The following is a 27,551-nucleotide window of genomic DNA, read 5'->3' as shown; positions in this document are numbered from 1 at the left end:
AAACCAAACACTCATTTAATAGGTGCACGCGGTGTGCAGACAATAAGGAAACTGTCATCAGGTACTGTAATTCTGTTCGTGTTTCTGTTTGCAGTGCTTTCCCAAAATCATTTACTCACCCAGTCCCAATTCACTTTTATTATATGGAAGAAGATGCAATGATAGTTAATGGTGACTGAGACTAACATACATTCTGCAATACATAGTCTCTGAAAATAAGTAACAACACAAAAATACAGATTAAGAAAATTATCTTTGCCTTATGTAGAGTGAATAGTGCAACTCTCAGGTGCATGGAGTTTTTGTTCCAGAACTTTCCACAAATATTTTAAGTGTACTGAAATTAGAGCTGGACCCCGTCCAGGCTTTTGAATTCCAATGCGTACGTCACACGTGCCAGACAAACTCTGTTTTTAATTTTTCACCCGCATCCCCCTCGCCTTGTGTTTTTCTTACAGGGGCCGTGCTTCTCAATGCAATCATTCTTTGATTCCTTGCGAATCTGTCCGCGTGTGTGCAGGAAATGGGGCCAAACTGGCTTCCTGAGCAGCTCGGAGAGGAAACACGGAAATCAGAAAGGGGTGTGTGTTTAAAAATAACTTGGGTATAAAAGGTCCAGGCATGATCCCACTCACTCTCAGACTCTCACTCGCACACTCGCTGGCGGGATGTTTCTCCGGCGTTCCATACGAAACAGGTTCCTGCTTCAGCTTCAGACATGCAGCCCTCGGGAAGTCACGCTACAGGGGAATGTTCCAGGAATCAATGAAAGACTTTCATGTGCAACTTAAAAGATAAAAAACATTTAGATTGCTCTTTAAAAAAAGGACTCCATGGTACAGATTCTTAAACCGTGGTATTTACTGATACTCCAAGGTATTTCAAAGAACACCATGGTATTACAATGGTACATGTCCAAATAAACATGTAAATGTCCAAAAAACATGGTAATACCGTGGTGCACATCCAAGAAACATGATATTAACATAGTGCATGCCCAAAACACATGGTATTACCATGGTAAATGTCAAATGAATCATGGTACTACAATGGTACATGTCCAAATAACATGGTATTATCGTGGCACGTGTAAAAAAAAACATGGTATTACCATGGTACATGTCCAAAAACATGGTAATACCATGGTATGTATTCAAGTAAAATGGTATTACCATAGTACATGTAAAAAAAACACGTAAATGTCCAAAAGACATGGTAATACAATGGTACATGTCCAGAACATGGTAATACCATGGTACATGTCCAAAACATGGTAATACCATGGTACATGTCCAAATAACATGGTATTATCGTGGCACGTGTAAAAAAAAACATGGTATTACCATGGTACATGTCCAAAAACATGGTAATACCATGGTATGTATTCAAGTAAAATGGTATTACCATAGTACATGTAAAAAAAACACGTAAATGTCCAAAAGACATGGTAATACAATGGTACATATCCAAAACATGGTAATACCATGGTACATGTCCAAAAACATGCTAATACCATGGTACATATTTAAGTAACATGGTATTACCATAGTACATGTAAATAAATAAATAAAAAAAAACATGTACATGTCCAAAACATGGTAATACCATGGTACATATTCAAATAACATGGTATTACCATGGTAAATTTCCAAAAACATGGTATTACCATGGTACATGTCCAAAAAGCATGTACATATCTGAAAAACATGGTAATACCATGGTAAATGTCCAAAAACATGGTATTACCATGGTACATATCCAAAAGGAATGTACATGTCTGAAAAACATGGTAATACAATGGTACATGTCCAAATCATGGTAATACCATGGTACATTTCCAAAAACATGGTATTATCATGGTACATGTCCAAAAAGCATGTACATGTCTGAAAAACATGGTAATACAATGGTACATGTCCAAATCATGGTAATACCATGGTACATTTCCAAAAACATGGTATTATCATGGTACATATCCAAGTAACATGATATTACCATAGTACATGAAAAAAACAAACAAACATGTAAATGTCCAAAAACATGGTATTACCATGTGCATATCCATAAAACATGGTAATACCATAGTACATGTTCAAAACATAGTAATACCATGGAACATGTCCAAAACATAGTAATACCATGGTACATGTCCAAAAAGCATGTACATGTCTGAAAAACATGGTAATACCATGGTACATATCCAAGTAACATGATATTACCATAGTACATGAAAAAAACAAACAAACATGTAAATGTCCAAAAAATATGGTAATGTCATGATACATGATACATGTCCATAAAGCATGTACATGTCCAAAAACATGGTATTACCATGTGCATATCCATAAAACTTGGTAATACCATAGTACATGTTCAAAACATAGTAATACCATGGTACATGTCCAAAAAGCATGTACATGTCTGAAAAAACATGGTAATACCATGGTACATTTCCAAAAACATGGTATTACCATGGTACATGTCCAAAAAGCATGTACATGTCTGAAAAACATGGTAATACCATGGTAAATGTCCAAAAACATGGTAATACCATGGTAAATGTCCAAAAACATGGTATTACCATGGTGCATATCCATACAACATGGTATTACCATAGTACATGTCCAAAAACATGGTAATACCATGGTACATATCTAACTAACATGGTATTACCATAGTACATGGAAAAAAACAAACATGTAAATGTCCAAAAAAACATGGTAATACTATGCTACATGTCCATAAAGAATGTACATGTCCAAAAACATGTATTACCACGTACACATACATAAAACATGGACTTAAAAAGAGCGTCCATCCAAAACATAATCATCAGAATCATTTAGATGAAATTACAAGATTTAGTTTCAATCCTACTTTAAGAATGAAAATAGGATACTTCAAAAAACAACCAGTGCCAACAGGAAAGACAAATCACAAATAAGATCTCTTTAACATCTCAATTGCTTCTAGACAGCAATGAGATTAAATGGAGAGCAAATGGAGACTTCTGCTGAAGTCTTCTTTTCAGATTTATTTCTCCTGAGACTTCAGTGATCACACATCTCTACAGTTCAGAGATCTCAACAAAGTCTCAAACTGTGCTCAGATTTGCTCAGATGCCAATGTCAGAAATCTTGTTAAAAACATTCCGCATTAAATTCTCCCAAGATCAAATGATCGGAGCTATGAAAAAGCAACCTCTGAGCAATATTCCTCTTATCTTAAATATCTTCTCTTGAATCTTAAATACATATTCTTTGTTATAAAACTTTTTAAATCCTCAAACTTTGTCATTTTCAGGTTTAAACAACAACAGACTTTCAATGTGGTCTCTGACATTTAGACCACACTGCAAGAAATTAGGATTCTATAATGAATGTGAGTTTTCCTTTTTTAATTGTTTTAGACACCATTAAGTCAGCTGAGATCGTTTTCCGCCAAATATATTTTCTCAAGAGGCATAAACATAAGCAAACATGGATTGTGCATGCACACATGGATGGAAATAGCAATTCATAAATCACACACACACAACAGCAAGTACACACTTGCACACTGACACATAATTTAGAAATGATGCTTGTAATTTGGGCTGGGAACGTGCTGGAATACTGCCATGACAGTATGAACACATGTCAAACAGCGAGTGAGCGTATGACGTCTGTAATTGCTTGCAGTTAGTGTAATGGAAAAAATTACCTGTATGAATATTTGATTTCTGTCTGCCTATACATGGCAACCGTTACCATAACATGCTGTTATGTATTGTTTACATTCAGGAGCATGACATAAGAGGCGTAAATGTTTAAAAAAAAAGAGAAGTGGCACAAAGCTATCTTGTCTCTGAATCAACAAGACTGTTGTTGAGCCCTTGCGAAGTGATACATAAATATACATTTAAGTCTGCCAGGTGGAATATTTGAAGTCTGATTGTTTAGAAAAATAACAGCATGATTTGAGGTGTCATTCCTGTGTATTGCACAAACAGTGCAGGACGAATTACACACTGAAGTTTAATACTTACAATTAGGGGTTTTGTTCAAATCACGTATGAGCAAAAGTAATAGTGATTGTGAATGAAGGGTCACCGGAGTACACAGGGAGGGAAAGCTATCGGACTATCCGTGCAATCACACACTTCCTGAAGAACTTGGAATGATGACGCATTTGTCAGGCACAAACGTGCTATTCCCAGCAAACACACACACACACACAAATCTGCTAATATAGGGATATCTCTACACCTGGAGGAAAGAATAATCAGATCTCTTGAATATATCATTTGAGTCTCCTAAATAGAGAATCAGCATTCTTTTTCATCTCATATTAAAATCAAACTAGAAACACAAGAATCTCTGGTTTGAAAAGAAATTTAATTTGCATGATAAAGAGAGATTACAAAAAAGATATGAAGCAACATCAGCTCCATTGAAGAAATCGTGACGTAAAGAGATGACAAACATGTCAAACTCATCCTTACTTGACACAAAGGCCACAAGCATGTTCAAACTGCCTACTATGTAATGCATGGTATATTCAGTTTTATAAATATTTTTTATTAATAAAAGTACCATGGTGTATCTATGTTTTTTGAACATGGTACCATAGTAATAGGCCAATAATATTTTATTGGACCTGGAACCAAGGTGGAACAATGTTATTCTGAATATGTACTACCATGTTTTTTTTGTTTTGTTTTTTTATGTGTACTATGGTAATACCATGTTTCTTTTTAAATACACTGATGAGCCAAAACATGACCACTCACAGATGAAGTGAATAACGTTCTCCTAACAAGGCCACATGTCAAGCTCTGGGTAGATTAGATGTAAGTGAACAATCAGTTCTCAAAATGTAGTCAACATGTTGAATGCAGGAGAACTGGCCATGAGTAAAGACCTGAGCGACTTTGACAAGGGCTTGGGTCAGAGCATCACTGAAACGGCAAGGCTTGTGGGGTGCTCCCGGTCAGCAGTGATGAGTACCTATCGACAGTGGTCAGAAGGGGGACAAACCACAAACCGGCCGTGTACGTGTGCGTTATTTAACTGGGGAAGTGATGGCACCAGGATGCACTGAAGGAAGATGACAAGCTAGTGGAGGGAGTGTTCTGGGCAATGTTCTGCTAGGAAACCCTGGGTCCGGCCATTCATGTGGACGTCAATTTGACACGTGCCACCTACCTAAACATTGTTGCAGACCAGGTACTGTATGCACTATAGTAATACCATGATTTCTGAATATGTGTAACCGGTCTTACTCGATCTGCTCCAAGCGGGATTCGAACCCGTGCTGGCGTGCTAACGAGGCAGCTAAGGGCAACAGCCTCTAGCGTCAGTCGCTAGTGCACCTCTTGAGATCAGGGCAGTGAGGTTTACACATACTGCACAGCTGGCTACCGTTACACTCACCCCCCTAAACCTCACTCCCATCCGGGTCATAGCACCACTGTAACCAGTCCTACTCGACCCGCTCCGAGCGGGATTCGAACCAGCTTCTCCGGCATGGGAGGTGGGCCCGCCAGAGGATGCTAAAGGGGTAAAGTCGCTAGTGCACCTCTTGAGGCCAGGGGAGTGAGGTTTACACACAGCACAGCTACCTACCAGCTGGCTACCCTTACATATGTACTATGGTTATTCCCGTTTTTTATTTGTGCCATGGTGCTACCATGTTTTTTGAATATTTACCATGTTAATACCATGTTTTTTTTCCATATGTACCATGATAATACTGTGTTTTTTTCTTTCAATATGTAACTTGGCAATCCCATTTTAAATGTATACCATGGCAATACCGTTTTTGCATTTGTACAATGGGAATACCATGTGTTGTAAATGTGTAAAAAAAATGACAACCTGGCCTTTTTTATTTACTGTCAGTTTCTATATGCGCTGCACCACAAACACCTCTCCAGTGTGACGCGCCGCGTCCCCGGGACATTATTAGCTAAACTAATGGCCGGTAAAGCAAAGCCAATAATTCTTCCCAACTGTCAGCATTCCAGCCATTTAATCCCCCTCAATTTACACCCGAACGAGGGGGAAAATAACGCGAACATCTAAGAGGCGAGAGCGCAGATCAGGTGAGACTGGCGCCTGCCTGCTGTCCGCGTTTAGACAAACCCGCTGCGCGCACACAATCATCATGATAATGCGCCTTTGAGCGACCGCCAATGTCTCCACGCTTTCACATTAATCGCGCTGTAAATGCATTCAGGGGATAACATCTGACAAGTCTCACTGAAACCCGTTACTACTGTAGAAACTGTCATTCTCAGAGTTTTCCTGTATACACACCTCTGTGCTCACGGTGTTCCCAGAGGCATGCGGACACTTAAAGCGCATTTAGAAAATCTGAATGTCATTGCATTAGATAATACAATATCTGTGCCAACTCTGTGCTCAGTGACTTTTGGAGTCTTGGTGATTTTTAGTGGATGCATAAAATCAAGTTCACACAGGTGTCCTAGCAAAGCAACCACAGGTGGAGCTCAGCACATTAAGTTAATTTTGATCAGTATCTCTCTTGATTTGTCATTTAAACCCCTACAAAACGTCTTTTTGGGAAATGTTTTGCTTGCAAAGTGTGCTTGGTATCTTTCTTTAAAATACATGCCACTTGGTTTGATAGTGTGTTTCTATTTCTAATGCAATTGCATACATTTTTGGGAGTGCCTTCAGAGCCCAAATACAAATCTTTATATAGACCTATATATATTTATGACATCTGTGTACATGATTTTCACTCTTGGATCACCTACTAATCTATTGCACAGAAAATGACAACACCAGAATGCAACTTCTAAGCCTAAATGTAACCTTATTGTTTAACTACTTGCTTTTATTGGAAAGCGCATATATTTGGAGACATCTAAATTACGTATCGGCGCTTGTAGGCTGATTTGAGACTTGCACTTGCATCAATTCGAGCTTTTGTTTCAACGCCTTGGTAACAGTTTTGAATGTGTACTACACAGATGACAGTGCCTGAAATGACACGCCTCCTCTGGGCCGCACCTCCACAGGGGGCGGGGCCTCCACGTCTTTAAATGCGCACAAGAGCTCAAGTCCGACACGAAGACAGTGTAGACTGGTGGAGAAAGCGCACGCCGCACGGTGCTTTATATACCTTCTATATTTGGGAACTCTAAGCGCCGTTTCCTCGGGCTCGCACAATTGGTTCAGGGATAATATTTATTAGGTAGGAGGTGCCACTCCTGCTATTCAAACTTCGTTTATGACTCTGGAAGTTCACTCGACGGAAAGGCGCACCGACTTTTGACATCTCTCCCAGAGCAAGTGCAACGGAGCAATTGAAAAGCAACATTTTGGACACTTTGACACATTTGGAAATGGCCTTATATGGGACCATTTTGCCTTCGATTTCAACATTCGCGAGCCAGAAAGAAAAACTTTGGGAAGATGTAAGTATCGGACACTTTTATGCCCTTGTTATGGTGAGACATTGGGTAAATATCCCAAAAACAAGATGCATTTACCTAATAAGTAGTGGAACTAGCAGGTTTTTAAACTTGTTTTAAGCATACACAAGTGGGAAAATAATGCACGTACATGCACTTATTTTCAGGGTATATTCTCTGAAAACAAGTTCTTTTACGCAGTTTTGCTTATCAGGTAAATGCATCTTGTTTTAGATATTGAGACTGGAAAACAAGACAAATACTTTGCAATGCATGACCATATTCTAGTTGTGATGGTCTCATTAGTTGGTCTGAAGTGTCATGGTGACAATCACTACAAATCGCAACAGTCGAAAGTACAAAAATGATTCCAGTATTAATATTGCAAAAGTATCAGACAATAGCTTTTTTTTCTTATTCTAAGTACCCTCGATTCTTTTTTTCCAGAGGTGGAAAAGCGAGGTGGAGAAACCACTGAGTGCCAGCTGCGCTCCGCACAACGTGGCACACATCATGGACACATGTCGTGCCCGTAAAGATGACGAGGATTTGAGTACGTATTTGGATCTGGAGTTTATCCTGGCCAACACCACCGGACCTCTCGAAGCAGGTGCCGAGTACGTCTCGCCTGCGGAACCTTGCGCCCTCTACCCCGCGTATCCATCACCAGAGCAGTGCGCGCCGCCGCCACAGTACACCAACAGCCTCATGGCAGAGCTTCTGAGATCCGAGGTGGACAATTCGTATGACATGCACAGCAGCACCGCGATTCAAGGCAGATTCATCATCAACTCGACGGGTTTCCCTAGACAGGACTTTGTTGATATCAAAGTCGAGCCCCCCATGGACGGTTACGGACCCGTGATGGGCATGGCGCCCCAAAGTTGCCAAAAAATCAAGCAAGAGGGCAACATTTCGTGCATGATGTCTTTTGAGCAGCCCAGACCCGCCGTGTCTCCGCAGGCGACAGGGAATATGACGCCTCCGTTGAGTCCGGACGACCAGGGCAGCTCCGGGTGTCCGACCCAGCTGCGTCACACCGTGTTCCCGCAGGGTTACCATCACTCACCGCCAGCCTACCCGCAAATGCAGCTGCCCTACACGGCGCCGCATCAGTACGGCATGTACGAGGACGCCATGGCGATGCAACCTAACATGCAAAGGGCGCTTCTAACTCCCCCGTCTTCCCCTCTGGAACTAATGGAGTCTAAACCCAAGCGAGGAAGACGCACCTGGCAAAGGAAGCGCACGGCGACGCACACCTGCACATTCGCTGGCTGCGGCAAGACTTACACCAAGAGCTCGCATCTGAAAGCGCATCACCGAACCCACACTGGTAAGAGCTATTTTATCTCGTAATACTTTTATTTAATCTGTATGTGTGTGTTTAAACTTTAAAAACGACTATGAATGGCCTTTTGCCATGCGTAAATGACGCATCATTTAAGACATCAATTGGCCACAGCGCGTAAGCGCGCAAGTTCCCAAACATAAACAAAACGTATAGGATCCATTGGCCAAACCGTTTCCAAAGCGTTCCTTGTGCGCTCAGCGCGCATGTTACCAAACAAATGTGACTAGTCTTTTAAGATAACACTTTAAAAGAACCAAATATCATGCGTAAAATATGTTTTACTTAATATTGCCAAAGCGTTTCTTGTGCGCAAAATGTGCATCGGTGACTAAAACAACATCTTTTCGCTTTGATTCATCAGGTGAGAAGCCTTACCACTGCAACTGGGACGGATGCGGATGGAAGTTCGCACGTTCCGACGAGCTGACGCGTCATTTCCGCAAGCACACCGGACACAGACCGTTCCAGTGCCACCTGTGCGAGCGCGCCTTCTCCAGGTCGGATCACCTGGCGCTGCATATGAAGAGACACCAGTAAGGACTGGATCCACAACCACATAACTGCCTTATTTAATGACTTTGTACAACACCAAATGACATTGGTCGATAAAGAAATATATATTATGGTCCTTTTGTAACAAAGTAGCTGGTACTACATAGATTATGCAGAGCTCTTTAATAAAATGCCATTTAAGAGTGTTTTCAGGGGGCCAACAGCATACTTAAGGGCTGGTCCTGAATCTGTGTCCAGTGTGGAGACCGTATTTATGTTTAAAGGTGCCTTTCAAAGCCACATACAAGGGTCAATCTCACTGAAACATATCCGGGTTGATTTGATTGTGGGGTGAAATGTGACATGGAAATGTTCTTGAGATTCACCCACACTGCCTGATGAGTGCAAAAGGCCTGATGACTAGCAAATCTCCAAGTTTTCTGATTTGTAATGAAATGAGTGGGAAAATGCGATGATGACAATGTTTTTTTTGTTTGTTTTTTTTTTTCCTCTGGAAACTGCCTTGCTGTCATGCCACAAACAGAACTACGTTCAACTGTGTTTCGTTTTTCCATGTTGATGCACTCGAATTTGTATTGCAAGCAGCATTTCTTTCCCAAACGTATTGTTAATGAAGGCACATTAAATGGTCTGTGCCCCCATTGTACACTAGCACAGTATGTACTAGGGCTTGAGGCCCTGGGTTTTTATGAGTATGTACATTCGTTTTATATTGCAAGTACTGTATTTATTGTAAATATTAAACTAAGTTTGAATGTAATCATGGAGTTGTATGTGTCATTTGTAAAAATGTTCTTATATTTGCATTAATCTATTAGCCAGACACTTTTATCCAAAGCATCTTTCAGTGCATTTAAGATGCACAATGGGTCCACTCCAAAACAAGGTGAGCTGTTTCAGAAGGCCACAATTTAAGTTACTTATAACTTAAAGTAGTTAAACTACAGTCATACAACTTAAAAAAAAAAAAAAAAAAAGCTACGCTACAAGCTACTAACAAAAAGTAGCAAGCTACATTAAACCTATTTGAATATATGTAGCAATCAAATGATGTTACTGAATTCTGCTTTCAGTTCTGATATTTAATTCGGGTTAACTTCCCTTATGAAAATGTAACCATGTTTTTTCTACAATAACAAAAGTTAAACCATGACATTTGTAGTAAAACCACAGCAACCTCAAAATTGACCATTGTTACTACAGTCATGGTTTCTACAATATTATGCTACTAGGTTATTTTTTGTGAGGGTTGAACAAATAGTGTGACAAAATTAAATTGAAGATCAATGTCTACTTGATATACACTAATAAAACTATAAAACACCATGTTTCATATAACCGAATCAAAATGTAGGGATAAACAGCTGCACATAACTAAACACTTCCCTTCGAAAAAAAGAAAGCAAGCAAAGTCCCTTTAAGGCTGCACACGGTGAATCAGTGAATCAATTATGTGAACTAGTTCATTCACATGAACCGTCTGAAAGAACTGACTCACTCAAATGAATCGGAGTTCCCAACTCTGAAAATAAAAGTGAATCGTTTATTTTAATCGGTTCATTCACATTTACATGAACCGTCTGAAAGAATCGATTCACTTGAAGCGCTACATGAGAGGGAAAGAGGACTGTTTAAGTGAGCATGTTTGAGGTAGCTCGTTTCTGGAAAAGTGTCACTATTGTGAAAATAGCAGAGTGGATGTCATGCTACTGAAAAATTAAGTTAGCGTCGCTACTTTTAGTTAACTACTCCCCAACGCTGCTTATAATCCATTCAATACCGAAAAGTATAGAAAAGAATAGTTAAAAAATAATAGAAAGCTGGCTATTTTACACAAAATGTTTGCGCGCTATGTACACTGGTGGCCAAAAGTTTGGAATAATGTACAGATTTTGGTGTTTCAGAAGGAAATTGGTACTTTAATTCACCAAAGTGGCGTTCAACTGATCACAATGTATAGTCAGGACATTATTGATGTAAAAAACAGCACCATCACTATTTGAAAAGTCATTTTTGATCAAATCTAGACAGCAGCCATCACTCCAACACCTTATCCTTGAGTAATCATGATAAATTGATCATTTGGTACTAGAAAATCACTTGCCATTATATCAAACACAGTTGAAAGATATTTGGTTCATTAAATGAAGCTTAACGTTGTCTTTGTGTTTGTTTTTGAGTTGCCACAGTATGCAATAGACTGGCATGTCTTAAGGTCAATATTAGGTAAAAAATGGCAAAAAAAGAAACCGCTTTCTCTAGAAACTCATCAGTCAATCATTGTTTTGAGGAATGAAGGCTATACCATGCTTGAAATTGCCAAAAAACTGAAGATTTCATTCAAAGGTGTACACTACAGTCTTCAAAGACAAAGGACAACTGGCTCTAACAAGGACAGAAAGCGATGTGGAAGACCAGATGTACAACTAAACAAGAGGATAAGTACATCAGAGTCTCTAGTTTGAGAAATAGATGCCCCACATGTCCTCAGCTGACATGTCGCTATCCTTTTCTGCATATTGCTGCCCCCTTCGGCATATCGCGGTGCCGTTTTGTGGCCCGTTCTGCATAACGCAGCGGCCCATTTCAGCTTATCGCAGCCCATTCGGCCCCGTTTCACGGCCAGCCCATCGGGAAAAGTCCCAATTCTCCCGATGGCCAGTCCGCTCCTGCTTACTTACGAGGCTCTGTTTCTGTTCGGATGCTGCCACAGAAAGCAACTGCCTATGTAGACAAGGAATAGGGACCCTTTGAATCACTATATCCGCATTCCTTGAGAATCAAACCCTTGAGTTGCTAGTGCCATGCTCCTCTGGATGAGCTACTGGAACATCCTATTACGCATTAAAGCTCAATCCACTAGTCTCTTTTTATGGGCGTCTTTGAATTTAAGTTTTGCTGTTTTGGCGACTGAGGGTCATTACATGGCGTTTGGTTGGTTAAATCAAAGGTACACGAGTGCTATTCCTAAACCCCCCACTCGAGCTTATGGAGTCGGTATTATAGTTTAGACCAAGATGCTTTCCAGCTGCATCAGGTTGAGGCCAGCAGCCTGTGGCTTCTGCCTATAAATGCAAACACAACATTTACATAATTACAGAGAGAGAATTTAGATACGTCTGGACGGAGGGGTGCTCGACTCGATGCTGAAGATCCCAAACTCCAGAGTCACGGACATCAAAGAGACTCCAATGGCACAAACAGCACATGCTTTCATGACATTTTGTTGACAGTAAGATGCCTGATGATACAATTCAAGGTCTGGATATTTCATAAGCAGCAGTGGCATAAAACCTATTTGTTCAACATCAAGTTATTTCGCTTTGGGATGCAAAGACTAGATCAGTAAACTGAGGTGAATCCTGGAATGCTTTTTAAACAGTATAAACAGTGTAAAATGGTTTTATAATTGTCTACCAAATTATTTCAAGCATTTAGGCATGAGCCTTGAGATTTGACATTTTTAAGACCATGATACACATCAAATTTGACTCATTTAATGTCAAAAAGGGCAAAAACAAAGCAGCTAGCATGACAGATTGTAATTTTCTAAGAGTCTTACTTGTTTAGCTTGTCTGAATAATGTGTGAAAACAGCACCAGTGTTCCCTTTTACGCAAATTCTCAGAGAAAAAGCAGAAATGTGACCCTGGCTATTATTAGCCTCAATACTCAATGAGGCGAAACACTAGAAATCTAATTTCACTTCAGAGTGCTGAGGATAGTAACATTTACTACCAATCTGATGTGAATGCAAATACAAACTTCTCTTATTTCCACAAGGCAATATAAAGAGCTTTGTGTTTGCTGTGTTCACACTAATTTAAAAGACATCTCTGTTTTGAATTATTATTTGATCACACTGCGAGAAGTTATGACGTTTACATAAAATTGATAAAAAATGTGAAATAACCATTTTTATTTCAAAGATGCCAACTGTGACAATTAAGATTAATAGTGAACAATGTGTGTGGTCATGTAAAAACATTAAACTGTGTTCCTTTATCAGGATAAGGTCATAAACATTTTAAAGGTGCTGAAAGCGATTTTAGCGTTCTGAAGCTTTCACGTGACTGAGCCGTTGAGTTAGCCACGCCCCCTCATTCCAAAACCCGCCCTCCAAAGATAATTTTGAGACCAAAACTGAGCAAAAGAGCAGCATTGTTTGTTCCTATGGCTGTCAAATTCAACAGTGGCACAATAGCGCCCCCAACGGACAAACATTATGAATCACAGCCTCAAATGATCCGCTTCAACTACAAAACATTTGAGATCGAGCAAATTTTTATTTGCCGTTAACAAAGTCTACCGCTGTCACAGAGACCGGTGAGATATCTCAGGACACTTATTTCATTAATATCTTTAAGGGAGTAGGAACATTTTGTGCATACTTTTCTATGAAAAAAATAGCTTACAGCACCTTTAAGCAAAAACTGATTTTTGTCCATTACTTTGATTTCGTGTAGTTTGATTTCACCTTTACAAATGTTCTTACCCGCTTATCCAATGTGCGCACGTGTTGTGCACATGACTGTTTACACTTTGACATCGTAAGAAGAGAACAACCCAACCTAGTCTCATAGAATGAACGTTACTAGATAACCGTTTTTGCAAACACATTTTTATGTGCCTCTTTCTATGTTTCGTCGCAGTTTCCTCGTAAAATGAACACTAGAGGCGCTACAACAACTGTGCATCTTATTCACTTTCACACAAATCACAAGTAACAACGGCTGATTCTGTCTTTGTAAACATTTACTTTTTGCACTATTACTCACACATTGCTATGACATCGAAACACTTTTACTCAAACTTTTACGCATCATTTAAAAAACATAATTTTAACACTTGTATTATAGACCCACCTATATTTTCACAATTATTCCAATGTGATTAGCTCCTGTGGTAGCTCACCTGATAGCGTGTTGGACTTTGGACTCAGAAGTCCACAGTTCGAGCCCAAACACGTAATCTGACACATGAGAAAAAAGGGTTAGGTGACGTGGTTGCTTCAGAAAATGATGTCGCATTTTGCTTTTAGCACACTATCGGTTAGGTTTAGGTTAAAGTTTTAAGTTAGGGAGGTATGTTTTACTCATTAAAACCTCGTCTGATTACAACACCATTTCACTCGCTTTTGGCGCCCCCCACTGGACATTTCACTGGGAAACTGCAGCCAAACGTGTTGGTGAAGCGCGCAAGTGAAGCATGTAAATAAGTTTGGAATAACTGTCTGGAATCAGGCTGGAATAACCCGATGATGTTGAATCTCATGTGTAAACAGGTTTCTTTCGTTGTCGTTTTTTTTAATGAAATGATTATCAGCGTATTGCTGTGCACGTAAACGCACTCAATGAGCATGTTTACATGCACGATCTTACACCGATTATGCTTAATAAGCCGACAACGTATGTGGTCATGTAAACGCCTTAAATGGTTTTCCTTTATTGAGATAAGGCAATCAACAGTTTATGCATAAACTAATCGGCACGTGTAGCCTAAATTCACATGGCATGTAAACACCTTTACAGCGTTCTTACCGACTTATCCAATGTGCGCCAGTGTTGTGCACATGACTGTTTATGTTTTGGCATCAAAAGCAGAGAATAACGCGTGTTTCTTATGTTGTCTATTATACTGATTTTTGGTATTTCTCAGCGTATTTGTGTGCATGTAAACACGCTAAAAATAGTACTACTGTATAAGCATTTATCATAGAATAAAGCTTACTGTTTCACTTGTTATTTTTAAAGAATAGCAGGTAAGTGCATACTATGCACAGCATACTGCAGAAATAGTAAGAGTATGGTAGTGTGCTATTCCAAACATAGCCATAGTTTGTCTGTAATCCCTGAACTCACTTTTAACTACTCAGCACTTAATCCAAAGACTAAACGAGAATGTCTGGCGCACATTCTTGTAAATGAAGCACACATGTGGATATTTAAGTATAGGTGAGTGATCGAGTGAAAGACAAACACAAATGAGGAATTAACTGGAGCCGTATATTTCTGTCACCTTAGCCACTCTCATTAGTCCATCTTAAAATCAGCTCTTTCACTGGCAGGCAAGTAAATACAAACTCGAACAAGAATGTCCTTTTATTCCAAATGGGGGTAATTAACATACCAAAGCCCAAATTCATGCAGCTGTTAAATTATTTTCACACTTAGATCTCAATCTTTCCGAGGACTTGGTTTCACCTTCGGCTCAAACTCTGGAGCTCGTTCTTACAGCTTGTGTTACTCAACAGATCCAGAGAAAACAGCCATTTGCTCGAGAGCTTCACAGCACATTTCCAAAAGACAAACGGCTGATTTTTTTCCAAACGCGCTGAAAAAGAGGCTTCATTGATGCCGACTGTGTAATCACATGCAGAATGGGAGAAAGAGCGCCACGCTGCACAGACACATCAAAGAGAGCCCGCAGAGCAGGACGAGCACAATAATAGGGGAGACCGGGGCTAGTTGTCACACTTTTCACTCCAGTAAATATTTCTCAAAAACACCAAAAATCAGCTTAATTTTAAAAATCCGAAAACGCAAGAAAACCACATTTACAGACTTGAAATCATCTAAGTATTCTTTGATTTTGGCATCAAAACGCAAGCTGTTGTTCACAGAGCCTTTATGACTTTTAATCAGTTGATATCAGACATAAAAGTACATTTGAACTACTAAAAACATTCAATCTTGATATCAAAAATGACGTCAATTACTTGTGGAAATGCCCATTCAAAATGAAATTGAAATGAAACTAGTAAAAGCCATAATATTTCACATATGCAACTGCAGTTTCACTAGTAGAATTTCACAATGATCTGTCATTTACTCCTGCTCAAAACGCAATTACAGATATCTTTAATTTATTTCTTACCAGTTTAATTTTCATTTTCACATATCAGCTATGTGCTTCTTACTATTAAAAAAGATTATTTTTGATATCAATAATAACTTTGCACTAAGTGAAAACTGAATTACAACTAGTATGAAAATGCAAATTTTTGATATCAGTAATTTTGTTTTCACTAGTGCAGTGTTAATTTCATGTCTATAATGTGATTGTAACTAGTAAGAAAGACTTTTTAGATATCTTTAAATACTCATTTTATTCATATCTGAAATACCAAATCTAACATGTTGAAATACATTTACAGAGGTTCACTAGTTGTATTCAGTTGTTGATCAGCTTATTAGATATTTAGCACAATCGGTGTACATTCGTGCATGTAAACGCCCCCAATTTCTGTATAGGTACAAACCTTAATTTTTGGCTAAGAAAAAGCTTTTGGACATGATTTTATTGCTGTTATTTGGGGCATGTTGTCACACTATACGGGGTAGGTTGTCACAGTGGAAACAGACTTTTATTGGCATTCTTTTTTTGTTGTTGCAAGATTTAAACAGTACAACAAATATAAAAAGCAAAACAACTCATGAAACAGCAAAAATGTAAAAGGTAGTATACAAAAATATCAAACCATTGTTTTGGCCAACAAATATTGAAATATATGAATATACCACAAGAACTATTCAGTTATAAGTAATAATAACAAACATACGAGTCGACGTGAAGAGTTTAAATCCTAAAGTTCTCTAGTGATGTGGAACAGGTACAAAAAGAACATTCTGCGGAAGTTTGTTCCGTATCCGACTGGAGATCCGACTGCAAACCATTTGAATGTTTTGGTAACCACTGAAGCTGGGGGCAAACGGCCATGAACTCACTATTAATTTAGCAATTTGAAAAGCAGATGTGATATCACACGTATAGTTTACAAGATGGCAAAATCTTAAGAAATAGTATGAGTTGAATTTTAAAATAAAAGAATGCACAAACAATGCTATTATGATTTTTCCTAAATATAATCCCTAAAAGGGATTAAAAGACAAGGGAAGTTTACAACATGTTTTTGACAAACATCAGTTATTGGTATTGCATAATAAATATGGAATGATGAATAAAATGTGTTCAGAGACGTTTACTTTCTTTAAAAAAGTGCTGGATAGGAGGTTAGCTAGAATGTAATGCCTGTGTTGTTTGGTTGGTCTCTATGGGAATAAAAGTCGAGCAAAGTCGGATAAAATTTCACCATCTTGTACAAATTATTTAAAGTTATCAGGACACTATTTTGGTAAAGAGCCTTGACCTTGCTTTTGAGTTCAGGAGAGGTAAAATATCATTTTTAAATACCAAAAACATGAACATAAATAAATAGTTACACACCCACACACACACACACACACACACACACACAGTACTGTGCAAAAGTTTTAGGCACTTGTGAAAAATGTTGCATAGTGAGGATGTCTTCAAAAATAATTACATAAATAGATTTCATTTATCACTTAATGTCATACAAAGTCCAGTAAACATTAATAAAAATACATCAATATTTGGTGTGACCACCTTTGCCTTCAAAACAGCCCCAATTCTCCTAGATACACCTGGACACCTGACAGATAAGATGTTCAAAGCTTCTTGGAGAATTCGTCACAGTTCTTCTATCTATTTAGGCTGTCTCAATTGCTTCTGTCTCTTTATGTAATCTCAGACTGACACGATGTTCAGTGGGGGGCTCTGTGGGGGCCATGACATCTGTTGCAGGGCTCCCTGTTCTTCTATTCTAATCTTTTCTAATTGCAAAAGTATTGTTTATGTTTGTGTCTTAAGACAAATGCTTTTGTGAAGCATCTTATGTGCCTAAGACTTTTGCACAGTACTGTATATATATATATATATATATATATATATATATAATTGTTTAAGATATATATAACCATTTTAAACAAATTGTTACATCTATTGCGTTTGTGGGTCTATTTTGACCCGGGCATCAACTGTGGCTTTACACATGATATTTTGCAGATATTTAGCAAAGACTGCATCTTGTTTACAAACATGCACACACGTTGGTGCAACTATCATTATGAGGACTCTCCATAGACATAATGATTTTTATACTGTATGAACTATAGATTCTATCCCCTAACCCTAACCCTACCCCTAAACCTAACCCTCACAAAAAACTTTCTGCATTTTTACATTTTCAATAAAACATCGTTTAGTATGTTTTTTAAGTGATTTGAATTATGGGGACACTAGAAATGTCACATTTATAGCATAATACCCTTGTAATTACCAGTTTGTAACCTAAAAAAAAAGTCCTGGTAAACCACTTACACCTGCACACACACACACAAACGACATAACAGATGAAACAAACAAACAACAAATAACAATTAAAAATATACAACAAATAAAATTTATCAAAAGGAACTGTCTAAAGGGTGTGTGGCAAGAGAAAAAAGTTTAAGCATACAGTCTAAACAGGGGTAGAAAGAGGAAAAGTCCACATTTGCAGACTGATGTGATGATGAACCAGTTTGCAGCATATATTCACACAATGACATTCGACATTTCATGCACGTAAACAGAAAAGATTTTGTTCAAAAACATTGAAAAGTAGTACTGATGTTGCAGTTGTGATGAAGAGTTGCTTTGATGTTGTTTATTTAGATAAATTATATTATGTTGGTTTCACAGATTTTGACTTCGGAGTTGTTTTAAGCAGTTATTTTCATTCAAATTACTGGTAATTCTCACATTAGATATTAATATAAATCTTACATAATGATATATTCAAATAAAATGTAATATAAACCTTGATAAAAAAAATATATCTATATATGTATCACACTGACTTGGCTGTAGTTAATGTATATTTTGAAATGTCAAAGATTTTCTCAGTTTTGTCATTTAAAATGAAATGGCATTCAACATAACACACACACACACACACACATATATATATATATATATATATGAACAGTTAAGAAGTTTAAAATGAGCTATAATATGGTTTTATGAATATGAAAACTACTGGGTTATGAAAACTATTAAAAAAATAAAAATAAAAAAAATAATCTCCACTGGATCCAGATAAATATATGTCTGACATTTAATCAAATGTTCAAAAGCAACACACTTAAAATTCACTTTAAACCCTTTCACAAATAAAACCACAAAAAACACATGAAATATTAAAGGTCAGTAGAATCTTCACATGATTAAAAGATAATAATAATAATAATAATAATAATAATAATAATAATAATAACTGAATGCCAGAATTTCCTGAATATCTGAAATACAATAAATACCAACACATAAAAAATAATAAGCACAATATGCAGTATAAGACCAGAATACATTCATAAATCTTTGATCTACACACACACAAAAATATTTTAGCCTATTTTTAAGATTTTCACATTTCAGTTTCATAACAAAATCCCATCATATTCAATAAAAAAAAAAATAAAGTTTTATTAATTAAATCAAATTTGATGGAATTTTGTTATGAAATTGAAATGTGCAAATCTTAAAAATAGGCTAAAATATTTTTTGGAGTGTACGAAATTAGGTAGCCTATTTCCCCAAATATAAATGTTAAAATAATTCAAACGTCCATATAATTTTTGCAGTAGCAATTTAGAACAGGGTATATTTCAGTGAGAAACAAGTTGTAAAACAACCGAAGAGGGCAGATCTTCCAGGAGAGACGGTTTGTATGATTTGGTCTGCAGCTGTTAAAGAGACTTTCATGCAATATTTCACCCAAAAGTGAGAATTCTGTCATAAATCACTCATCCTCATGTTGTTCCAAACCTATTTGACTTTCATTCTAATGCAGAAAACAAAAGCAACATTTTTAATAAAACACCGGCCCATCTTTTCATAACAATGGAAGTTGATCGTGCCTCAGTTTAAAGTTTAAAAAAGGATTCAAAAGTAGTCCACGCAATTTGTGCGTCATATTTCAAGAATGCAAACGAAAGGTTCTGGTGGGAACCTGAAATTTAAGTAATTATTCAGCAAAAAAAAAAATCTTGACGTCTGTTGCGCATTCATTAGCTCTGTGAGACTCGTTCAAGGTGGCAAATTGCCCTGTTGGAAGTCAAGACTTGCTCTGGAAATTCGGGTTGTATATCCCCAAAACCTATCGTATGCCTTCAGAAGACTTGGAATATGCTGCACGAGTCGCATTAACTACTTCTGATACTTTTGGGTCCTTTTTAAGTTTTAAAGTGAGTCACTATCCACCATCGTATTGAATAAACGGTTTGCAATGTTCATTCATTCACTCACTCTACTTTTGTGTTTCGTGTAGAAAAGCCATATGGGTTTGGAACAACATGAGGGTGATGAAAGAATTACAGCATTTTCCTATTTTGATAAACTATTCTTTTAAAGAAGCAACCACAAAATGACACATTGATGAAGTGATGCAAGATGTTATTAGAACTAAACCTCACAAGCCATCTTTAAATGTAAAGCATCTCGTTCAAGTCTAATATGAGTATGAAAACCTAAAACTATTTTGAGCATTTTCCTTCGAAATAAAAGGACACATCTGATCATGATGTGTCTCATGAAACATGATAATATTCAGTGCATCAACACATGCATAGTGCAAATATAGGGTAAGGCAGATACTGAAAGATTTGATATTTACTATTAGGATTACAAGGGTATATAGAGTATATGATATCTAATGATATCAGATATCTTTAATCATATATTTTCTGAAGAGGTCTGTATCTTGCCTACCTGCTGGTACTACAGTATTTGGTAAAAGCTGTACATATAGACTTCATAAAGCATAATTCAGCATCTGAATGTCTCCTTCAGTGCATGACAAAGCAGTTAATGAGTAAAATAAACCTACAGACCTTTGGTTTAGACTATTTGGGTGATTAGACTGTTTTTTGGTGCACTTGGATCTTTGAGTGCTGATTGGTGGATGTTTCAGCGTGTTCAGTGACTGCGAACCTGAGTGGTGATGTGATCGGGACAGTGCCACGCAAAACCTCTATTTGAAAGTGGTGGTGTCGTTCTCCACTTTAGGAATGTTACGGCTTCACGTTCGGGGCATTTCAGCTCGGCTGAGGGCGAGAGCCAACTCCAAGTCCTGTTGTTCCTGTAGGCGGAGCTTACGAATACGCTCCGCCTCCTCCCGCTGGCTTTCACGCTTGGCCCATTCCAGCTGCTGCGTCTCACTTCCGAACTGAACCGGAGAATAAATATCAGTGCATAAACAAATAAACAGCAGAATGCATCACTGGTAGGGCCGGGCGATAAAGATAGAATTTTATTTGGATGATATTTGATATATCTCGATATTTGTGCATTTCCTCTTTAAAGGCTTAAAAGGTTCCATAAAGGCTTAAGAGGAACCATAATTTCAACCAAACAGCTCATGTTGCCAAGTAGATTCAAAATGTTTAACAAAAAAAAAAAAAAAAAAGTTAAATGCATGTTTCCCACATTGTTTTTCATTCAACAAACATGAATATAATCCATTTTAATTTATGTGCACTAATATAACAATACATATCTTCTACGTATGGATGTTTCTTCAACTACGGGCACTTTAAGCAATGAGACTTACTGTAAGACAACTGTTTCCAAATCACCAAATGCATTGTTAAATTAATACTATTTGCCAGTTTACAAAACAAGGCCAGTTTATTTCCTAAAATCGATGTACAATGCAAAGCCATAAGCATATGGGAACATAATGGCTCATTATTTTTTCCCTAGTCTTTCTAAAAATAAATGATAGTATTTATGAATGCAATAGTAGCCTAAACACTTATAAAACCTTATTACAACGCAGTTTCAATACACAAAAGTCTACTTGATTTCACCTAAAAGGTTAGTCTATATTATATGATACTAACATTTTTGTCAAAATACCTCAGTTAATGTTCCTACTGTAAAATCGTGATCAGTTTTAGTAAGGGAGGGTGATTATGTGTAAAGCATGATAACTGCACCTTCTAAGGGACTGTTGTTCAATTCCAACATCGATTTGGCCAAGAACATTTTTTTCCCCATCACCATAATATTCACGTGGAAATCTTTAAATAATAATATCGATATTCAGCGTGCATATATCGATACAATATGATACTTTAACATCTTACCATCTCTAGTATGTACATGCATCAAAGGAGATTTGTCATTTTTGTCTTTTTTTATTTTTTTCCTGAAAGTTATGAAATTTCCCACCAGTGTCATTTCCAGCACCTCTCAAATTCTGTATGGTGTTTAATCCAGTTATGTTGTGGAAATTACATTTGAATGTTTTTAAAATAAAATGACCAATTTCTTTATCTTTCTAAGGATAATTTCATAGCTAAAATTTGATGTATCCTAAATACACACAATTAAATAATTTTTTCACACTTTTTGCATAATTTGGCCAAATTAAAGGTTGATTGGAAATTTCGATCTACACAAATATTCTGCTTTCTTTGTTTTCTCATATTTCATGACACTTTTTTTGCACTTGGTTAACAAGTACATTAGCTTAAAAAATAAATAAATAAATAAATAAAACTTTATTAGGGGCAAAATTGTTTGGTGTGCTGGAAACATAATTTATGGAAAATTTATAGAAATTAATTTAATTTATTCACACAATAAATATTGAAATGGTTCATGTTTATTTCACTGTTTAGATGATTATAGTTTTATACATTTTTATTTATTTATTTATTTATTTTTAATTAATTTTCATAGTTTAATATTGAAAATCTGGGAGGCTAAAACAGTCAAATCTAAACATGAAAGGCATTTGAAAAGTTCCAAAAATAAATGATGAAGAACTGATAAAAGTCAGTTTTAATGAGACCTTCGTATAACGAAATGAAAGAAAGTTGAAATCGGTTTGTTTTAAAAAAAAAATAAAAAAAAAAAAAAAAATCAACCCCTGGGACGTGAAAGAGCCCGAAGTTGAAGAAACACCCGTTTATTTTGAATAAAACATTTTAATATATTAAAAAAAAGTATTTTTTTTATTTTTATTGACAAATGGTTTTTAAATAGATTCATTGAAATAGTTTGAACTGATTCATGAAATTGAATCAAACTTCTGAATCCAACGACTTTTGAAAATATAATTAGATATGCTTTTAAAACATCTGTCTTAACGCTATAATATTTACAAGTCGTGAGACAATAAAGGATTGCGAAACTAATCTAATGACATGCTCTTTAGAAAACGTAATTGCCAAATACACACCACATTAAAAGCATTATAACATTCACAATGTCACTTAATTTATATCGCAAGCGACAAGCATTGTAAATATATCCGATATATCGCCCAGCCCATATCGCTGATTACATTAGATTACATAACAGGGTGAATTCAACTGACATCACTCATTCACACAAGCACAAGCGATCAGAGCGAAAAATGCACATACGTATAATCTGATATCTGATTTGAATTGGTCAAATAACAGACTAAAGATCATCGCCATCCAGTGATTAAAAGCAAGTTGTGACGCTTTTGGCTGCAGTCAAATGTAACAAACCACTGACCCAACACACAGTGTAATGAACTAAGCCAAATCGTGATAAACCAATTCTGGTTTATTTACAAAAACTCTGCCTCTAATTACATAAAATATATACAACAATAAGGAATAATACATAAATAATGTAGCTGTGGCTCTGAAGAAATGACTCATGAAAGTAAAGTTAGTTGATTGATCAGATGATACTTGCTTTGACATTTTATTTAATGCAACAACATTCAGATATTTTTAATTGTGACATAAAAGTTTTTAAAAGTGTCCAAATACTAACACCCCTGGAGTAGTGAGTTCGAATCCAGGGAGTGCTGAGTGACTCCAGCCAGGACTCCTTAGCAACCAAATTGGCCCGGTTGCTAGGGAGGGTAGAGTCACATGGGGTAACCTCCTCGTGGTCGCTATAATGTGGTTCTCGCTCTCGGTGGGGCGTGTGGTGAGTTGTGCGTGGATGCTGTGGAGAATAGCGTGAAGCCTCCACACGCGCTAGGTCTCCATGGTAACGTGCTCAACAAGCCACATGATAAGATGCAGAGGCAACTGAGATTCGTCCTCCGCCACCCAGATTGAGACGAGTCACTACGCCACCATGAGGACTTAAGAGCGCATTGGGAATTGGGCATTCCAAAAAAAAAAAAAGTGTCCAAACACTTTCTGGGGCCACTGAATATTAGAAACTCGTTTGCTTTATTCATGGTTAACAACACTACATCAGTATGAACTTAATATCTAAATCTTGTAAGGTCTTTCCTCACACTGTGGTTGAAGTATTGGCTTTTACATTTGCTGACGATGTTTTGAAGTGCTTCAATATTTTGAGTGATTTGTGAAAGGGATTTGCGTGCACGCAGGGTGGAGTAGCTGTGTTATGGTTTACCCAAACACGTGCAGAGCGCTCAGATGTGGTCAGCAGACCTCTGTATCACCTTACCTTCATGAGTTCAGTGCCTGGGAGAGAGACAAATTACAGCACAGATCTAAAGACACAAGAAGGCACTGCATACACAACACACAGGTCATGCAACATGCACAACACGTGCAAAACTGCAGCTACACTAAATGGCACATGCACACAAATGCAGCATCACTGCTATGCAAAAAATAAAATAACTGTGCAAAGAGGTATGAGTATATACAATTTCATTAAGGTCTTTTGCATGTGCAAATCAAATCGAATGGTCTTGTACTAATTAGTATGGATGAGCATTATAGACTGCGTAAAGTCATTTTAAGACGACCATTTTCTCCTGGTGATGTAAAACTGATTCCACTATATGTATTCAAAAAGCATATTAAAACGTCGCTTTGTGGTGAAAGCAGTTGCTTGCCACTATGTTTCGGAAAACAGGAAGTGCTTTGGTAAAGCTTCTCACTTTTCAAGATTGAAGTGTCATTCTGAGGTCACTTTGTCATGTTGTGTTTGTAAGGTTACTCCAGTGTACTTCAGTGTACTTCACTACTTAAAACATGAACAGTGCATTCTTTTTAAACCACAAGAGTTTTAATTACTCAAGGTTTTTGAGATCGAAAAGGGTTTTAGTAGAGCTGCAACAACTAATCGGTCAAATCAAAAATGAAAATAATCGATAACAAATTTCACTGTCGATTAGTCGGATATATGAGAACCGTGCATGGAGAAGCTCCGTCAGTGACGTCACTTTACAGCAGGGAAAGTGCGTTTGCATGCATAAACTCATTTAAAAAATGGCTGAAACGAAGTGGAAAAAAAAAAACATGACTGAAGTTGTCCTGCACACAAGAGTGCTTTATGTTAAAAAAAATTTTTTAAAAGAAGATCAAAAGCATTTGGTTAGATTACGATTTAGTTTTACGAACATTTATACTTTTAAATAAGTTGTGAGTATAAGTTGTTGTTACATCCAAACTGTAGAAAAGCAAGGTTTTTTTTTGTTTGTGTGTGAAAAACTATATCCAATTTATATTGTAACATTAAAAAAAAAATTATGCACAATTTATAACACAAAATCATAAATGTATATTAAAAAAATTTTTTTTTATAAAAAATATATATATTTTGATATATAAAATATATAATATATATAATATATATAATAAAAATATATATATATATATATATATATATATATATAGCATTTAAAAAAATAAAATACAGAAATCGAATTTGATTTTTTTTATCCAGTTATTCAGTGAAAAACTAAATCCAATTTAAATTGTAACATTTTTTTACTTTTTATGTACACAATGTATAACAAAAATCATAAATGTATATTTTTTTCATTTATTTTAATCCACATTTTTAAAAAAAAGCATTTTTTAAAATAAAATACAGAAAACCTAATTTGACTTTTTTATCCAGTTATTCAGTGAAAAACTAAATCCAATTTATTTTGTAACATTTTTAAACTTTTTATGTACACAATGTATAACATACAATCATAAATGTATATTTTTTTTAATCCACTTTTTTTTTTTTTTATTATTGCATTTTTTTAAATAAAATACAGAAAACCTAATTTGACTTTTTTATCCGGTTATTCAGTGAAAAACTAAATCCAATTTATATTGTAACATTTTTTAACTTTTTATGTACACAATGTATAACATACAATCATAAATGTATATTTTAAAAGTAATATTTTATACACATTATATATATATATATATATATATATATGACATATATACACAAATTTAATCCGATTTTTCAAAGAAATAATTGTTAGTTGCAGCACTAGCTTTAAGATCGTGAACTTTTGACTCGTAGTCTAAATGAAATGATAAATCATTAATTGAGTGATAACAATCAATATTGCACAGGAAAACTGTGCTAAAGGTGCTGCAGGACCTTTGACAACTCAAGTTAGAATACAGTATTCTTGAGCCCGGAGCTTAAAATCAAGGTTTTGGATGCAAACATTGTGGTTCAAAACAAATGGCACATGGTGGACAAACAAAAGTGTTTTGTTCCACTCCAGAATTTCATCTTGATGATCCTGTTCATTTTGTTCAGTTGTGTCATCAGTTAGTAGCAACAACCTTCAACCGGAGATCAAAAATGAAAATGTAATCATGTACTCACCTTTGTGTTGTTCCAAACCCGTATGACTTCTTCTGTGGAACACTAAAGATGATGCAGAACGTCCACAGAGCTCTTTTAAATATAGGGACTGGTCGAGGTCCAATAATCGCAAATAAGCAGCGTATAAGTAGTCCAAACTATACAACTCATGCACTATATTTTAAGCCTTCGGAAGTCATATAATAGCTTTGTGTGGAACAAACAAAACAGCTGTTAAATCCACCGAATCTCTCAAAACTGATTCAATTCAAATATGGTGTGTTATATCACATATGTTTTAATCCATAAACATTAAAATACTCACCGTTTCAAAAGTACAGCCACAAGACGTAAACATTATATGTGTTAACATGATTTTAGTGTGATAAAAGCAAGGAGTCACTGGTGCTGCCGTTACGCTGTCATGACAACCAAGTTGTAATATTGGACCTAACTTTACACAGATAAAGTTAGTAAGTGATTTTATCACACTAAAATCATATTTAACATTTATAATGTTCATGTCCTGTAGCTATACCTCTGAAACGGGGCATATTGTAACGTTTACAGTATAGGCTGGTCCCATTCACTTCCATTGTAAGTGCCTCACTACAACCATCATTTTTAAATAAACGAGGCACGGGTCGAACTTATTTTTCGTCGTAATCACATAAAGTCATAAACGCGGTTGACTGAGGTTACCTGAAAATGAACCAGGAACTGGAGTTCGCTAGTTCGCTAGTTCGAATCTCAGGGCGTGCTGAGTGACTCGAGCCAGGTCTCCTAAGCAACCAAATTGGCCTGGTTGCTAGGGAGGGTAGAGTCACATGGGGTA

General features: G+C 36.6%; 2 protein-coding genes across 9 annotated transcripts in view; one reads left to right on the top strand and one right to left on the bottom strand.

Moving 5' to 3' along the window:
• Positions 1-263: 263 nt before the first annotated feature.
• Positions 264-27,551, bottom strand: part of LOC127441439 (epidermal growth factor receptor substrate 15-like 1) — a 67,122-nt gene continuing 39,834 nt past the window's right edge. For 2 of the 8 annotated variants that reach the window (XR_007897307.1, XM_051698878.1), the window contains 2 exons: positions 24,554-24,624; positions 21,222-21,359 (listed from right to left, as the gene is read on the bottom strand). Coding sequence is in view for 7 of the 8 variants with exons in the window: in XM_051698878.1 (XP_051554838.1) it covers positions 24,599-24,624 (26 nt within the window). In the remaining variant the exon portion in view is untranslated. Of the gene's footprint in view, positions 787-16,387; positions 24,625-27,551 lie in introns of those variants that run through there. The other 6 variants (XM_051698872.1, XM_051698873.1, XM_051698874.1 and 3 more) reach the window with 4 other exon arrangements.
• On the top strand, positions 7,068-10,050 carry LOC127441447 (Krueppel-like factor 2). Its single transcript, XM_051698895.1, has 3 exons — positions 7,068-7,426; positions 7,871-8,759; positions 9,139-10,050. The coding sequence occupies exons 1-3, from the start codon at positions 7,355-7,357 to the stop codon at positions 9,312-9,314; spliced, it is 1,137 nt and encodes a 378-aa protein (XP_051554855.1). The 5' UTR covers positions 7,068-7,354; the 3' UTR covers positions 9,315-10,050.

This window comes from Myxocyprinus asiaticus, chromosome 5 (genome assembly GCF_019703515.2).
Source record: "Myxocyprinus asiaticus isolate MX2 ecotype Aquarium Trade chromosome 5, UBuf_Myxa_2, whole genome shotgun sequence".
In the NCBI taxonomy this organism is placed as follows: Eukaryota; Metazoa; Chordata; class Actinopteri; order Cypriniformes; family Catostomidae; genus Myxocyprinus; species Myxocyprinus asiaticus.
This window is presented reverse-complemented; position numbering and strand designations above follow the sequence as displayed.

Excerpts from the sequence above, each read along its gene's own strand:
- LOC127441447 (XM_051698895.1), top strand. The coding sequence starts at position 7,355 with ATGGCCTTATATGGGACCATTTTGCCTTCGATTTCAACATTCGCGAGC. Across the intron at positions 7,427-7,870 it reads AAGAAAAACTTTGGGAAGAT|AGGTGGAAAAGCGAGGTGGA; the intron begins GTAAGTATCGGA and ends CTTTTTTTCCAG. Across the intron at positions 8,760-9,138 it reads GCATCACCGAACCCACACTG|GTGAGAAGCCTTACCACTGC; the intron begins GTAAGAGCTATT and ends TTGATTCATCAG.